The sequence below is a fragment of the Patella vulgata genome, chromosome 8 (genome assembly GCF_932274485.2).
Source record: "Patella vulgata chromosome 8, xgPatVulg1.2, whole genome shotgun sequence".
Classification (NCBI taxonomy): domain Eukaryota; kingdom Metazoa; phylum Mollusca; class Gastropoda; family Patellidae; genus Patella; species Patella vulgata.
In genome coordinates, this window is record NC_065886.2 from 45,755,295 (window position 1) to 45,771,730 (window position 16,436).

Below are 16,436 nucleotides of genomic sequence, written 5' to 3' on the forward strand. Positions count from 1 at the left end.
ACTCATTTTTCAACTTTCATATTAAATACAAGAAAATTTCAAGAATTAAACATTTTATTATAAATATAAACCCACACCAAAAATCGGACGTGGACATTTAGTAAAACAACCATAAAGGCCAAGTTCCAACACCATTATGACAAAGTTGTTTTTTCTCTACATAATATATTTAAATAAAACATTTATTTTATATCTGGATTGACAATAATTTAAAAAATTCAGATTTAATTTGGTAACAGACAGTAATATCATTTATATACAATAGCATAAATTTAACAGATATAATTAACATAAAGTATTTGATGTAGTGACAACCTTTAACTCGCTATGACACAGACCAATATTTTGGGGATAAAGAAAAACAACAGATAAATACTGAACATACATAGAGGCAATGCTACCTACATGTGGTTGGCTTTCTTCTCAGCTATTTCAAATTTTTTTGATATTTGGTGAGCTCTAATGCGTTATAAGAATCTGACTTTTTTTGACTGACGAACAAAAAAATTTTGATTTTGACAAAGCATTTGGTGATTCTTAGTGGACTTTTAGATGTACTTTTAATTATCAGAATATATCATAATATTCGATTTACAGAACATTTCACTATTTTACTGGATTAAGATTTATTTGCATGACCAGTGGTCACCATAATACCATACAAACAGAATTTGAGATACAGAAATAAAAACAGATGTGACAATATAGATACAATATTGTAGGTAAAATAAAGTTCAATGTATGTATGTACAAAGAAATAAAATTCAATTTATGCTTTCAAAAGAGAATTAACAACTGCCTTTGCATTAAGATTACGAAGGTCTGTGTAAGTTTGTCCAGTACCTACAAATACTATAGGTTGACCTGTGGTATAGGTCATAGATATAGCAGCACCAACCTGTAAAAATACATTAATAAAGACTGAAAAGATGCAGAAATATCAGAGAATGTGACTATGGGGACTGAACAATCCCTAACCTGGGTAGAATTCTGATTATTATTCAGCTCTGTAAATGACTATAATATTGAAACACTTTGAGAAGCATCTGCTGATGATTAGGTTATTAGAAGAGAGAGAGCCATGGGGTTTAATGTCCATTCAACACAACTAGGTCATTTCGGTACTGGGCGTAGAGAAAACGCGGTAATCCTACTCCTTATCAAAACCATGCCACTTGACTCAATGACAGACCTTATGATCTAAAGTGCATGTGTGTTGACAATTCAGCCACGCAACATCCAAGGTTTATGAAAATACATGTATTAATCTGAATATGACAAATAACAGAAGAGTGATGAGGTCAGTCAGTCCTGATAACTGACTAAGCGGTTCCAACGACGGCAGCATTATTCCAGCTTTTCTTACTGATAAGGTTCACAATTTTAATACAGAAGGGAGAGAAATGGGCTTAACATCCACTCAACACAAACTAGGTCATTTCGGGACTACCATATGGTTCAATTTTATTTGAATAATTTGCTTGTGCTTAGGGGTCTTTAGCAGTGGGAGGAAAATGGAGAAAACCCACAAGGCTTGACAGGCGACCCTACTAACTGTCACATACAAGCAGTGAATCAAAACCACACCACAAGACTCAATGACAGACCTTATGATGCATGCATTAATCATTCGGCCACCCAACCCCTCTTAATACAATATTGCCAAGATATTTATACAAACCTTGTCATCAATAGTGTCAAACTTGGTGAGTATAATACCATCTATAAGACGAGGATCAGTCATATTAGAATGGTCGGCTAAGGCCTGATTAAATTTAGTCAGCTGATCAACAGCTTCGTTCCCGACTAGAGCTTCACCCACAAATAAAACCAGATCCGGCTGGTTGACTTTGATTAACTGAAATATAAATACATCAAATTTTATTTATCTTCTGATAAGCAGAAAATAATATATTTATCAATGTGTGTAGATTATGATCCACTATTCAGTAATTATCATAACAAATTAAACAGGAATTCATTTATCTCTTGATATGCTTAAAGATAAATACGTCAAAATCTATTCATCATTTCTTCAAATATTCATACATTTTACATTGCTTATTTATTTTGAAAAAGACTATAGGTTTATTATCTAAGAAAATCCTATAAAATACCTTAGCTAAAGCTCTCATAAGAGGTTCATTATCCTGCATTCTACCAGCTGTATCAACCAGAACTACATCAATATGACTATCACGTGCTACAATATACAATATACTTTATTACTTAAATAACTCTTCTTCTCAATCAATAGAACAGATTAAATAGATCAACTATATCCGAACAATTGTAAAACATTTCTTCTTGGCTACTTCATCTGTATATCATACAGAAATATATAAAATATTTACCATAATTGATGGCTTCCATGGCAATACCAGCCGCATCTTTACCATAACCTTTCTCATATAGTTGTACCATCTGCTGACCACCATGAGCTTCTGCTGGATGGAGAGCGTTTAATTTACGAGTGTGTGTTCTTAGTTGTTCTACAGCACCAGCACGGAAAGTATCACAAGCAGCTATCAATACTTTGAATCCATTCTCAATCAACCAAAAACATATCTAAATAGAAGAAACAATCATTTATTATGATGTATAAAAGAACCGACTTCCAAGTTTTATTGGCAGATGTTTGATTGCCAGTACGGAACGTCCCGAATTGACAGAATTAATCACAACATGTTTTACCCTGAAATCACCCCATTTCACTCAATTGTCACTATTTTTGGGATGAAGATAATTGAATTTCAGTATATTGTATCATACCAATATATTTATAGTACAGATACTTGAATTATTTAGGTTTTCGATATAACATCATGATTGTAGTTGATCATGTGTGTAAGTGGACTTATTGGCTCTTGTTTCTAAGTCATCAATGTCATTAACATTAGGTAAGAAAGATCAGATTGAAAAAGACTTTACTTCAAAATTAAATTTACAAACAAATAGCAACGTGAAAACAATAATAAAGGGTGGAAATATTAAAATTTTACGGCTTTATATGAATTTTAGTGTTATAAATTATCAAAGACCGTAAATAATGGCGAGGTCTTAATACTGTAATTAGTATAAGGATTTACCTTGGCTAGATTGGTAGATTTACCAACTCCATTCACTCCACAGAAAGTTATACAGTATGGACGTTTCTTTATCTTACAATCCATAGCATCACGTAATATATCTATACGTCTTTTAGGTGCCAACAACTGAACACATGAATCTTGTAGAGTCGATTTTACAGTTGTTGTAATTCCTAGTAAAAATAGAAACAAAATTATTTGAAAATCACATGTAATTTGTATTAGAGTGATACAAATAAAATCTAAACTTGGCCATTACCCCACAAAATCCAGAAATCCATGTTGGACAAAGAAAAATACACTACACATCTTTCCATTCACAAATTTTATTTTTTTTACACCATAGGAAAATTAACAAGAGTTTTAGTTGAATTTTTAACCACATTATTTGAAGTTATTATTATTATTACAGCATATTCATAGTGCACCCTTTCATATAACATGTTAAGGGGCACTTTACAATAAATAAACAACAAGATTATGGACATGTTAACATTTAGAATATCCACCAAATGTATCTAATCAAGTATATTTATGAAACAGTAGAAAGTTGGTCCTCACGATCAATTCACTGGATTTCATATATACCTATGTTGTTTGTTGATTGCAATGTCTCTGTGGTTTATGTATCTTGTCCGCATGTTTGTCTTAACTATTTTATGTCTTGTGCGGTCCTCCTGCACGTAGTAAGTATAGTGAGAATCAAGTAATATTAAAATATACAAACTTTCAAATAAATGGAAATCATATTAATTTAAAATAACATCAAAACAAACAATAAAACTATCAACTCACTACTAAAAGTTCCAAGAACTTTTCCTTCTAGTTTTACAGCAACAGAATCACATAATTTCTGTGCAATGTCAGAGGCAACATTTTTGGCTGGAAAATAAAGATGACAAATCTATAGATTGACATAGGATACAATAAAAATACTGCCAGAAATCACCAATGGTCTAGTTGGAAAAGCTTTAAAATTAAGTTGAAAAAAGATTCAGATAAAGTGTCATAGTAATTATATCTCATCATATCCTGCATACATGGTGGGTCGATCCCACCTTTCATGGAAGAGTTTGCTCCCCTTTATTAGTTATTGGAGTCCTTTGGAGTTATTTCCCATTATGTAATTTTTGACTGAGAGACTAATCTCTATCATTCAGGCAAATGAAATGAAATGGGGTTTAACGTCCGAACTGGACTAATGAAGACGGGCATACGCCATACAGTGGGCTATGAGGGAAATTTTGCCCGGACAACAGCACTATGGCCTACTCTTATATCGAATTCCAGATGTCAAGGGATCTTTTACGTGCATGCCAATATGTACATGGGACCTCGGTTTTTCATCCCATCCGAACGACTCGACAGCTGTCCTTGTCAGGCCCTCCGTCCTGCATCACTGACAAGGGGAAATCACGCCAGAAAATCTGGATGAACTTTCTCGGCCAATGCAGGGATCGAAAACCCGACCTCCAGGCTAGCGAGCCAGCGTCTTACCCACTTAGCCACGTGATCCCCCTATCATACAGACAAATATGGGGCTCTGGCTGAAAACCTCCACTGCCCATGATGTGGCAGAAAAAAAGAGGGTTTTTGCGCAAAATATATTTTTTCTGAAATGTTTCGCAATATGATCAAGTAAAGGTGGTCACCCTAGTGTAGGATTATTCCGGGAAGGAGTGCCATTCATTCTTAACTTTAGCTAAAAAGTTCAATTGCCGGGAGTTGTTTTTTTATGTGGTTGATTATCCAGTAAAATTTCGTCAAATGTGAATAACTGACCCAGACCCTCCGTAAGATGTCCGAGGCTATTTAAAGACTAGAGAGAATAAATATGGTTGATCTCACAACAAGTGGTTTGGCATTAATTGTATTCTAATCCATACCATCAATGGATAACCAGATAAACTACCCCCACAGAGCAGTATTATATAATGTTGTTGTATAAATACATACCAATTAAATGGTCTCTCATTTTATCAAGAGCTGGTTCCACATCTGCTTTAGTTAAAGCTTTTGATCCAACTAAATTCTTAAACATACTAAACATTCCATATCCACCAGCAGATTTACTAGACCTAAAAAAATAAAAACATCAATACTGTTAATATAACATTGAAAGAATGAGGAGCCACCTGAAGATAGTTACCATGTCAGTAATACAGAACGAAGGGTCTGGCAAAAAACATTGTCTAGTTGTTCATACTGAAATGAAATGAAATGGAGTTTAACATCCTACTGTTCTGCTCCAAACTGGGCTAATGAAGACGGGCATACGCTATACAGTGTGCTATGAGAGAAATTTTGCCCGGACAGTGACACTACGGCCTTCTCTTATATCGAATTCCAACTGTCAAGGGATCGTTTACGTGCACGCCAATGTGTACACGAAAATGTTTACAAAGGATAGGTGGAAATGCTGCTGTAGAATTTTAATTAACCTTTGACCTATAAATGAATGACACCATCCCTGTATAACAGAGTAATAAATAAAACTTACTTAGCAGATGTAGTTACTGGTCTCTCATCATCTTCACTCTCCTCTTCTTCACTACTTTCTACTTCTATATCTTGTAAACTTCCTTTCATTTGTCCAACAAGAGCAACCTAAAAAATACAAACCTTTTAATAAAATATGAAAATATTCCACACTTTTTTTTTAAAGCATAATTAAGTTAAACAGTCGACACATTAAATTTACTATCATCTGTAAGTATCCTATTTCAAATGACAAGAAAATATAAATTAAAAGCTCAAATGGCACACTAAGCCTGCTATAAATGAAATAAGTAAATTATAACACACTGTCAACCACTGTTTGGCCATTTGTTCAGGAGTTTTTGATATATATATGGGTGATGATTTTTCGTTTCACAAAATTGGAAATTCTGTCTAATACAAGGTTGTATTGTAACATCCATTTATATCTATTCTTTATGAGAGACCCATGTCAGTTAAAACAAACCTCAGCTTCTGATGTAGCTATCAGTTGTTCCTCTAGACCATTGGACGATTCTTGACAATAATTTAAATCAACCATATCTTTAGTTGTTCCAGCATTATCCCATTTTCTAGCAGCTTTACCTTTCTTCTTTTCACTTTCAGCTACTGGACTTTTACTGTAATATATTTACAATACATGTACTTTCATATATAGATATTGTAAAGATGAGTTGACAGAAAGTTAACCACAGCAGTTAAATCTTATGAGCAGTCCATAAATGTGATCTGAATGAATTGACCACCATCTGGATTTTTCAATGATTAACGACTGTAATTATTTGAAATTGATGGAAATCAACAGCAATTTTCATCTCATTAACATTAGCTGTTTCATGCTAGGTCGTTGACATGCACCACTAACTAGGGTAAACCCAGCTGAAAAATCACGAGGAACATTCTCAGCCAACACTGAGATGGAATATCAACTTACGATTCTGCTTTTGGCTTCTTGCCTCTATTGAATAATTTGGCTCTATTCTTGAGAATAGTTTCTTCATCCAGTGCACCATTACTAGTATTAGTATTATACGAGTCTTCTACCACATACTGTTTAACAGGAGTTGCTGGTGTCTCAACAACTACAATAAATAAAATCAATACATAAAATTATATTCTAATGTGAGAAATAACACGTCCAGGGGACGTAGACTTAAATAAAATATTTCAGGCTGTTATGTCTAATCCAGTTGATCATATTAAGATCCCAGAGATATATTTCTTTAACAGTCACAATCGAAAATACAATGATAGGAAAATGGGAGAATACTTTTGTTACCAAACACATATTTTTGTGATACTTTAAGAGTAGTTCAAGTTGACAATCTACAAATGTTACTAGAATTTGTAATGATGTATATTAATTATACGGGGAAATTTTTGACTGTAGTTAGGTTCTTAGTATGTTACATAATAATAATAAATTCGCTGTTAAATTGGACACATTCAAGAACGCAATATTATTTCATACAACTTTTACAAAGTTCAATTGTGTGCCCAAATTTTCCCAGCATTTGGTGCCCAAAATGGGGGGGCGGCCACCCCCCCCCCCAGTACCCACGCCTATGAGCGATGCACAAGTAATAACTGTACTAAAACAGCAACATTAAGACACAGTGGTTAATGCTTCGTAATATTTGTTATACTTTCTGATATAAATAAGTTTTTGGGGGTCAAATAGATGGCTTATCAAAAGTATTTCTGTAATTAAGTTAAATACTTGATGAATTTCATCCCCAAAACATTATCTGCGTACATTTCTCAGCGGCTGGATATTCCAACTGAGAGAGAGAAATTAAGAGATCCATAACTCATTATGAAACCTAAGGATAATGACACAATAACAAAGACCAAGCAGCTACATGTATATATGTTTAATCATGAAGAGCATTATATCATTTGTGTGTCTTATTTTAATTCCTTGTTTGAATTTTGATTTACAACTATTTATTCTTACCTTTTGGTAGTTTATTTTCTTTTCCTTTAGGTTTTTTATTATCTTTACCGGTGTCTTTTTTATTTTCTATCATTGATGATACGTTTTTTTTAGATTTGTTGGATTCTTCAAATGTTTTCATCTGCCTGTAAGATAAAACAATAAATAACATAATTACCAAAATGTCTGTCATCAGTTTTCAGTGATGAACTTTATGAAACAACAGCTTCGAAGATTTTTTGTCAAGGAAGTAGTAATTAAGAAAGAATTTATTTCAGGTTAAATTCGTAGCTGTTTCAGAATTTAAATTATAAAATGTCTTCTATATCGTTGAAGGAGGTTGGGTGACTGAATGTTTAAAGTGTGTGCATTGGATCTGAAAGTCTGTGTGATTTCTGTGTGCCAAATATTTTAATAGAATGGAATGGACTGTAGTGCCATCTGTTTAAGTTACCAACTTGTTAAATCTCCACACTTGTTCAGACAAATGACTATTCTTTCCGTTAATTACAATGTTTGGGCTTTGAAATGGTAATGGCTTATCATATATCTATGGGAAAACCCCAATCAAAGCGAATTTCAGTGTATAATTTAAGAGATTTAACATCATCTTACAGATTGGCTGTACACATTGACTTATCTATACTAATATTTGTGACTGTCGTTTGTCTGTCCGTTTGTCTGTCTGTCTGTTCGGGGTTGGCGGCTACACTAGGTCTGCCCCGAGTCTGAAATTTGGGGTATAGGGGTAGCTCGGACCTGGGAGTAACATAGGCCAGGTGGCGTTAGTCTACCACTTCCGGTTTCGGGGTTATGACCCCCGAGCGAAGCCGGGCATTCTTCTATAAATTTATCATGATTTTGATAAATCTTTTAACAGGGGTTTGACACTTGTGATAGGAGATGGTATTATTTATAGGAGAGGTGAAATCAAACACATACATGTATACCCAGAAATACAGTTATTCCTCAGCTCCCGACTTAATTTAATTAGAAAAATGGTGTTCAACGTTCACTCAACACAAACTATGTCATTGTTTGGACTAACATATGGTCAATTTTTATTTATAATTCACATGCGTGATAAGAGTCAATAGCAGTGGGAGTAAAAGTGGAAACAAGCTACAAGGTTGTACAAGCAACACTAATCTTTGTTTCATACAAGTCTGCAATTGAAACCACGAAACATGACTCCTTGTGTATGACCTAAAATATATTTTTTAGAAAATAAGACCATTCCCCCTCCGCCAAGACTAAAACAATATGACATCCTTCAACACTTAGATGCTCATCTCAAGATTAATTGAAGCAACTAAGAAACACATCAAAAAATAAACTTACTTCGGCTTTCTTGCCTCTTCTTCACTCTCTCTTTCTCGAAGTCTTAAAATACTTTGAAAGGCATCCGAGAAATTAAAAGTCCCACAATAATTTTTATCTTGTAAGACATCTTTATACCGATTTCTAAACTCAATCTGAATATCGGTTAAAAACTTATCGACATACGACAGCTTCGCTATATTCTGATACGCCACCTGCCAAAAACAATTAAATTAGACTCTATTACATCAATGATTCATTTAGTATACATGTATATTTTGTTGATAATTTGACCTCCTAGCTATGTGTGTCAACTGTCAAGCAAGAACCACAGATATCACATGTAACTCAGTCCAAAATCATGTACCACTAGTACCAGTAATAATTGTTGTGATTCAAAACAATTCAGAAAAGTACTTACAACAAAAACTAATTCAAACTCATTGTCAAGTTTATATTTTAGTACCAACTTTTCATGAGTGAACGAATTGCTTCCACTTCTCTCCTATAAAAAAAAAAGTTAAAATGGCTTTCTTGTTTTAAAATTGTAAGCACTAGGGTTGTGCTGATATCGATACCAGACATGGATAGCCTATAATATGAGTTTCAGTCTGAGACAGTGAAAACACACCACTTTTTTTAAGCTCATCGTCGCTCTTGAACAACAATTTGCCTGTTAACCCATAGAGACAACAGTTTTGGGATCATAAGAGCCTAAGAGGATGAACCCTTTCAAATTTCATTGCTCTGTGACCTGTTGTTCCTAAGTTGTCCCCCTTTGCCTTTTCACCAAACCTAGTTACAACTCCTGTATTGCTGCTACTGTGAGGAGTTCACAGGTTCTTCAGTGCTGACACCATTCATCAACAACTATACTACATATTTCACTCACTGTAAAGTGGTAATTCAAATGTCAAGTTTACAATCATGCCAAAAGTTACATGTCAACTGCACTTACACAGTGGAAATAAGTGATACACGCAGGCTACATTTATATGATGATGATACATAACTTTCACAATATTCAAAATATTGTATCTTCCCAAACAATTCTAATAACAGTATATAATTTTATAGCAATGTTCCTTGGGTTTATTTTACCATTACTCTTGGGTCAATGCGAGTATTGAGTGTTATTAGTATTAGTATTATCGGTTCATTCCCATATCGCCGACTCACCGAATTTTAGAGGAAAAATTTTGGTCGACGTTATGGGAATGAGTGGCCAAGAACAATAGACCCAAGCTGAAGGATAAACCTCATTAAGCAGATAATTTTGGGAGCATTTATTTTTTTTTTTTTAAATTTATAATACATAACATAACACAATTTTAAATTTTTGCACGCAGTCCAACATAGTCCAAAAATTCTAATAAATTCAGTCTTCATTGTTAATATCTATAACATCGTTATGCACTCTAAGGAGTGCGGTTTCAGTGCTATGCCCTTCTCGATAAGCAGACTGGAATTTACCGAGCAGTGAGTTTCGAGTGAGATAAAATGATCTTTTCAAGCAATTTTGCTAAAAATGAAATATTTGACACTGGTCTATAACTTTTGAGTGCATCACGGTCAAGACTTGTTTTTTAATCAGAGGTCTTACAAAGGCCTCCTCTACAATCATCCGGAAAAATACCAGAGGAGAGCACATCATTTATAATAATCGTCAAAGCTGGTGCTATTTCATCCAGACACTCTTTTAGTAGTTTTGTAGGAATTGGCCTCCTCTACAATCATCCGGAAAAATACCAGAGGAGAGCACATCATTTATAATAATCGTCAAAGCTGGTGCTATTTCATCCAGACACTCTTTTAGTAGTTTTGTAGGAATTGGGTCCAGAGCACATGACTTACACTTCATGCGACACACCACTGATATTACATCATCAACATTCAATGGCTCAAAAGCAGAGAAATTACACTGGGGTGGGACATTAATGTCAGTGTAAGGGGGGGGGGAGTCAACAAACTTTTCACAAATTTTAATAATTGTTTCTGCAAAAAAGTCAATAATGATCTGTGGTAAAAATCAATTTCAGTGAACTATATTAATAATGACTGGTCCCTGCCTCATTAATGCTTTTAATCCGTTTTAATCAAATCAAAGGGTGCCGCGGTCGATTTTCCAAATCTCAGTGAGTCGGCAATATGGGAAGACCCCGTATTATCTCGACCTACTAAAAAATACTATAAATACCTGATTTGTGATGGTTTCATAATTATATTTATACATATGTAATTTATCTGATTCTTACAACATACGGTATCATTTTTGTATATAATATAATAATTAGATATATATTTAAATAATTACAATCTTCAAAAAATCTAGCTACTGTGTGAACCATCGTAAATTTTAAACGGATTTCTTCGATTATGAACAAACTACTTAACTTTGGTTATTATAAACTTACCTGTGTGTTTGTAATGAACTCCCGTTCGATAAAATCCATTGCGCAACTAATTATCACAACGATGAGAACAAGTTCTCTCTTGAAAAATTTGAAAATTTACTTGTAATTTCGAGTGAGTCGATGTCAACAATGTCTTCGTGACGTATTGGTCGAATCCAATATACCTGTTGCGGGGGTTGGTTAACATTGAAAGATAGTTTGACAGCGCGATCATTTTGATCGTATATGGGTTTGGGCGACGAAAAATATCAATTGAAGGCAATTACATAGGAGATTTATATGGAAACCATTGATCGCCAGTCTATCAAATTTTCTTCACAATTAAAATATCACTGATTGCTGGATACTCGTAAAAATAAAGTCATGTATAAACTATAAATATCCTATCTTCTTTATGTTGTCTTTGAAAGGCATTTAGTGAAAGTGATATATAATAACAGACAGCTTTATGGATGACATTCACTAGGTTTATTAACTGCAACATTTCAATGAGGTTACTCTCACCATTATCAAGCAATGATACCACTAGGTTTATTAACTGCAACGTTTCAATGAGGTTACTCTCACCGTTATCATTGCTTGATAACGGTGAGAGTAACCTCATTGAAACGTTGCAGTTAATAAACCTAGTGAATGTCATCCATAAAGCTGTCTGTTATTATACTTCTTTATGTTATAAATAATTTAACAAGGATCATGAAGCTTACCTCCGAATTCTCTGAGTGTATTTTTAATTTTATACGCATTCTTTCGATCGAATAATAACCGCTTCAGTAACATATATAATGGTATATAATGCTACTAAGCCCGTATGACCCCGTAAGAAGCGGAACATTAATTCTCGATTCGACAGTTTTGACCGAAGTGTGATAAAGCCCGTAAAACGAATGTATAGTTGTGTTTGTGCGGCATGCGTGTTCAAAAGTAAATAATCCCATCCGAGTCGCTAATCAAATAATTAGAACAAAAAAATTCAAAAAGTAAAGCTATAAAATTTGCAGAGATTTTACTAGAATGTAAAAGACGGTAACTAAATACAGGAATGCGGGTAGTTATGTGTGCAAACGCTCAAACTCAATGCCAATTGTCGTAGGTATCCAGACCACTCGGACTAAAGACTACTCGGACTAAGACCAGTCGGACCAAAACAAGACCAGTCGGACCAATTAAATTATATTATAAGGCTAGACAATATGCTATTTATTTATTATTAAATCACAATACAAAGAAGCAAATAATTCTTATACGGAATTCTTATATTTAGAGTTGTTTAGTTCAATTTTGTGTACGGAAAATAAATCAACGATTAGTTTTAAAATTAATTAATAATGGTGCCAAAAAAAATATCAATCTAATTTTTCTTATTTACTCTTGCAATGAGACTCGGTATGTCCAGACTTTTGACAGTTTCTACATATACGGGTATACTGTTCTTGTCTGATAGCCTAATTTTACTTTTTCCACATTCGCGGTATCCCCAGTGGTTTCATTCCGTTCTACCCCACTAACCCCTGGGTTACTATATATGGGGGGGGGGAGACACGTTTTCAAGTTATCCGCCCTTGATACGTTAATATAAACAGCACATAATAATACGAAGACCGGACGTTTATATGTCCCTTTTTAAAAGTGACTACAAGTGTGGTTCTCGATATTTTGCGATTTGGAATACAATTATAAATTTATTCAAACAACACGTTATTATTAGTTCGAGTAGTCATATTAAAACACACACAATTAGCAATTTATTCAAATAACACTTTATTATTGGTTCGAGTAGTCATATTAAAATAAACACAATTATCAATTTATTAAAAAATCACTTTATTATTGGTTCGAGTATTCATATTAAAGGCTCAATACCACTCTTGTTGTAACTGAATAATATGTCCCAATCTTTATTCTGGTCAACAAATTGTACTATTTTAGAATATTTCAATTAATTGATGATACAAATTTCATCTTAACACACCTTATTTAAAAATTTTGAAATATTCAACATAATGGTTTGAAACGTCTAACATAAACTTTTAAAAATATTTTCGAACCCTCTGGACAAGTAAAATAGGATGTAATGGATAATTTACACAACAGGTAGGACACTTAAACATCTAGTACTTAGATAGAGATATTATTTATTTTCTGGAGCTTTCAAGCCAGCAAGAGTGTTATTGTCCCTTTAAAACAAACGCAATTATCAATTTATTAAAACAAAACTTTATTACTGGTCCGAGTCGTCTTTCTGTTCGGTCCGAATAGTCTTTTTGTATGGTCCGGGTAGTCTATTTGTTTGGGCTGAGTGGTCTATCAGTTGGTCCGACTGGTCTTGAACCGAGTGGTGTTTGGTCCGAGTGGTCATGGATTCCTGTCGTAAGTGTACTTGAATTTCCTATGCTGTCACCCCTAATACAAAATGATATCTTCCGCAGAGTGACGTAACCATCTTCCATATTGGTATTTTTCTCTGGGAAAAGTTTGTGATATTTCAATTTTTCAAGAGAGAACTTGTTTTCATCGTTGTGATAATTAGTTGTGCAATGGATTTTATCGAACGGGAGTTCATTACAAACACACAGGTAAGTTTATAATAACCAAAGTTAAGTAGTTTGTTCATAATCGAAGAAATCCGTTTAAAATTTACCAAGACTCAGACAGTAGTAGTTATTCCAGTGTTTTTATTTTTTCATATCAGGCAATTCTTTTGTATATATGTTAGTATCTATAAATATACCGACCGGAACACGCAGTGAGTGAATTGAGATCCGTGTCGTGTTTTATTAAATGTCCAATAATCAACAACAAATATAAGTATCGTTACACTGTAAAGTTTTGTATCAAGGTACAACAAACTGGACCTCAAAGAACCGTTATACCCAAAAATTATTTATCGTCTGATTTCAACATAATTATTTATATTGCCAATATTGAATATTATTATTAGGCCTATATGGTTTCAATGTTTTGCATCACATTTTCATGATTTTGTTGACGTCTTGATTTGACTACATAGGAAGATCTACATAATTACAAAACTACTCACTTGTAAAATTACGCTTTTGATCAAAGCGTTCACAGATGGTGTGAAGAGTTGGGAAGTTCCTTGAAAACACCAAAGAACTATTCCACCTTTACTAAAAACACTGAAAAAATCCAACATCTTGAACAGATATTTTCATACAAATCTCACGTTGCTTATTTACCGGATATGACGTTTACACGGGGATTACGGAATCGGCAACGTTTTCATGATGGGAAATTTCTTGAATATATGACGTCATATCGCGCACCTGCCGTAGCTACCTAAATAAAATACCTCTTAACCGTCAACCGGGAACAAAATATTTTAAAAGTTATTTTATAATTAAAATATCACGTGAAACCCTTACCCTGAATTACAATCATCAAATTCCACTAATACTTCAACTTGAAAGTTATTGATTTGATTATTAATCAATCGCTGTTTTTAAACGGCTATATAACGTCGTTTCCATCAACAATTCGAAGCAGGTGATTATCTATAAAATAATTTTTTATTTGCCAGACCCTGCTTTTGTAACGCGCATAAATGTGAATATTTAGAATATTTGACTGAGAATTCGCATTCTCCGTCTGTGGCGAAGCTCATAACAATAAATTTAATAAATTTTTAACAATTTGAGAAAGGTTTATTTTTTATATTGACCATAATACATGTATGTACGTCATGCAATGTGCTAAATATATGGAGTAAATTTTTGTACGCCAACGTTAACACGGGATCTCGGTTTTTAGTCTCATCTGAACGACAAGACGCTGTTTCTTGCCCCCCCCCCTCCATTCTGCAATTAACTTCACGATTTCACCGCAATGTTTACCGACATATTGATAACTGTGCAATGTTTATACACTTAAGAAATCTGACCATATAAGCAAACATACGTCTTCGCCACCTAAGATCTTGTGTAAAATCTTTTGATGGGCTTCATTTTAATCCGCGCCAGCAGATTATCTACCGGTGATATTTGGATTACATTACGTGAATATTACACTATAAACAAGGAAATCCACTCTATCAAGCTCACCGTGACAAAAATAAAAATAAAAAACCGGACTAGCACAATTTTATGGACCCCGCTATTTAATATCTATTTGTAGAGAAAGGTGGTGAGAAATGGGGTTTAACGTCCACTCGACATAGACTAGGTCATTTCGTGACTAACATATGGTTTCATTTTATTTCAATAATTCGCTTGCGCTTAGGGGTCTTTAGCAGTGGAAAGGCGATACCCTACTCCTTGTCACGTACAACCGGGGTTTCGAAACCACGCCAGTTGACTCAATGACAGGTCTTATGATACAGCACGTGCTAACCATTCGGCCATCCACCCCCCACTATCTATTTGTATCTATTTTCATAAATGTATAGTGTGTGTGTGCTTTATATTGTCTGGTATGAGTAGGTAACTACGAGAACGTAGCTAAATAAATTGATATACTGTGATGTGTTTGTTTTTGGAGAGATCATGAGTAGGCTACTCGAAATTGGAGCCCGTGTATAATTTGTGTACTTTAATTTTATACTTTTGTATATATCATATACTGTCCTCAAAGGACGTTTCGAAGCAATAAAATTCCATTCCATTCTTTTGTTCGTGGGAATTACCGCACTTAAAGAAGCATTGTGTAAGATTCAGATAAAGAGCTGGTCGTTCTTGCTATAATATAGTTCAAAAATAGATAAGGCAAAATTAATATATTGAAAACTTCATTCAAATTAGGGCTTACTTTATTCTGAGCGAAAATATTAGCCTTTCAGGGTTAGACAAGATGTGTGCATTGTTTGTAACCACCGTACTGGTTGTTCGAAGCTTAGCCTCGTTTCTCCATTTTCAAATAACATTGGTTGTACTCGATTGAACGTTCCGGAATTGAATTCTCTCAATCCCAAAAATAGTGGCAATGGATTTCGGGCTACAACGCATGCGTCGACTGAATCAGTAAATATCTCAACCAACCATGCAGCCGATACATTTTAATTACGTCACGATTCTACTCACACCACCTCCGTAATTGTCGGGACTGACAGAACTGTGACAGAACTGAATTCCACGTTACTCGATTGCAATTCTGTCAATTCGGGACGTTCTGGACTGTGAATCGAGCATCCCCATTGTCATACCGTTTTAATCTATGTAATAT

General features: G+C 34.2%; 1 protein-coding gene across 1 annotated transcript; it reads right to left on the reverse strand.

Annotated features, from left to right (window-relative positions):
- Positions 1 to 36: 36 nt before the first annotated feature.
- Positions 37 to 14,478, reverse strand: LOC126829796 (signal recognition particle receptor subunit alpha). The gene is made up of 14 exons (XM_050559925.2): positions 14,299 to 14,478; positions 9,266 to 9,349; positions 8,866 to 9,059; positions 7,546 to 7,670; positions 6,523 to 6,670; positions 6,055 to 6,208; positions 5,590 to 5,696; positions 5,046 to 5,167; positions 3,885 to 3,971; positions 3,090 to 3,262; positions 2,355 to 2,568; positions 2,118 to 2,203; positions 1,682 to 1,858; positions 37 to 898 (listed from the first exon to the last, which is right to left on the reverse strand). Exons 1-14 carry the CDS (start codon positions 14,413 to 14,415, stop codon positions 770 to 772), a joined length of 1,917 nt encoding a protein of 638 aa, XP_050415882.1. The 5' UTR covers positions 14,416 to 14,478; the 3' UTR covers positions 37 to 769.
- Between the last annotated feature and the right edge of the window lie 1,958 nt (positions 14,479 to 16,436).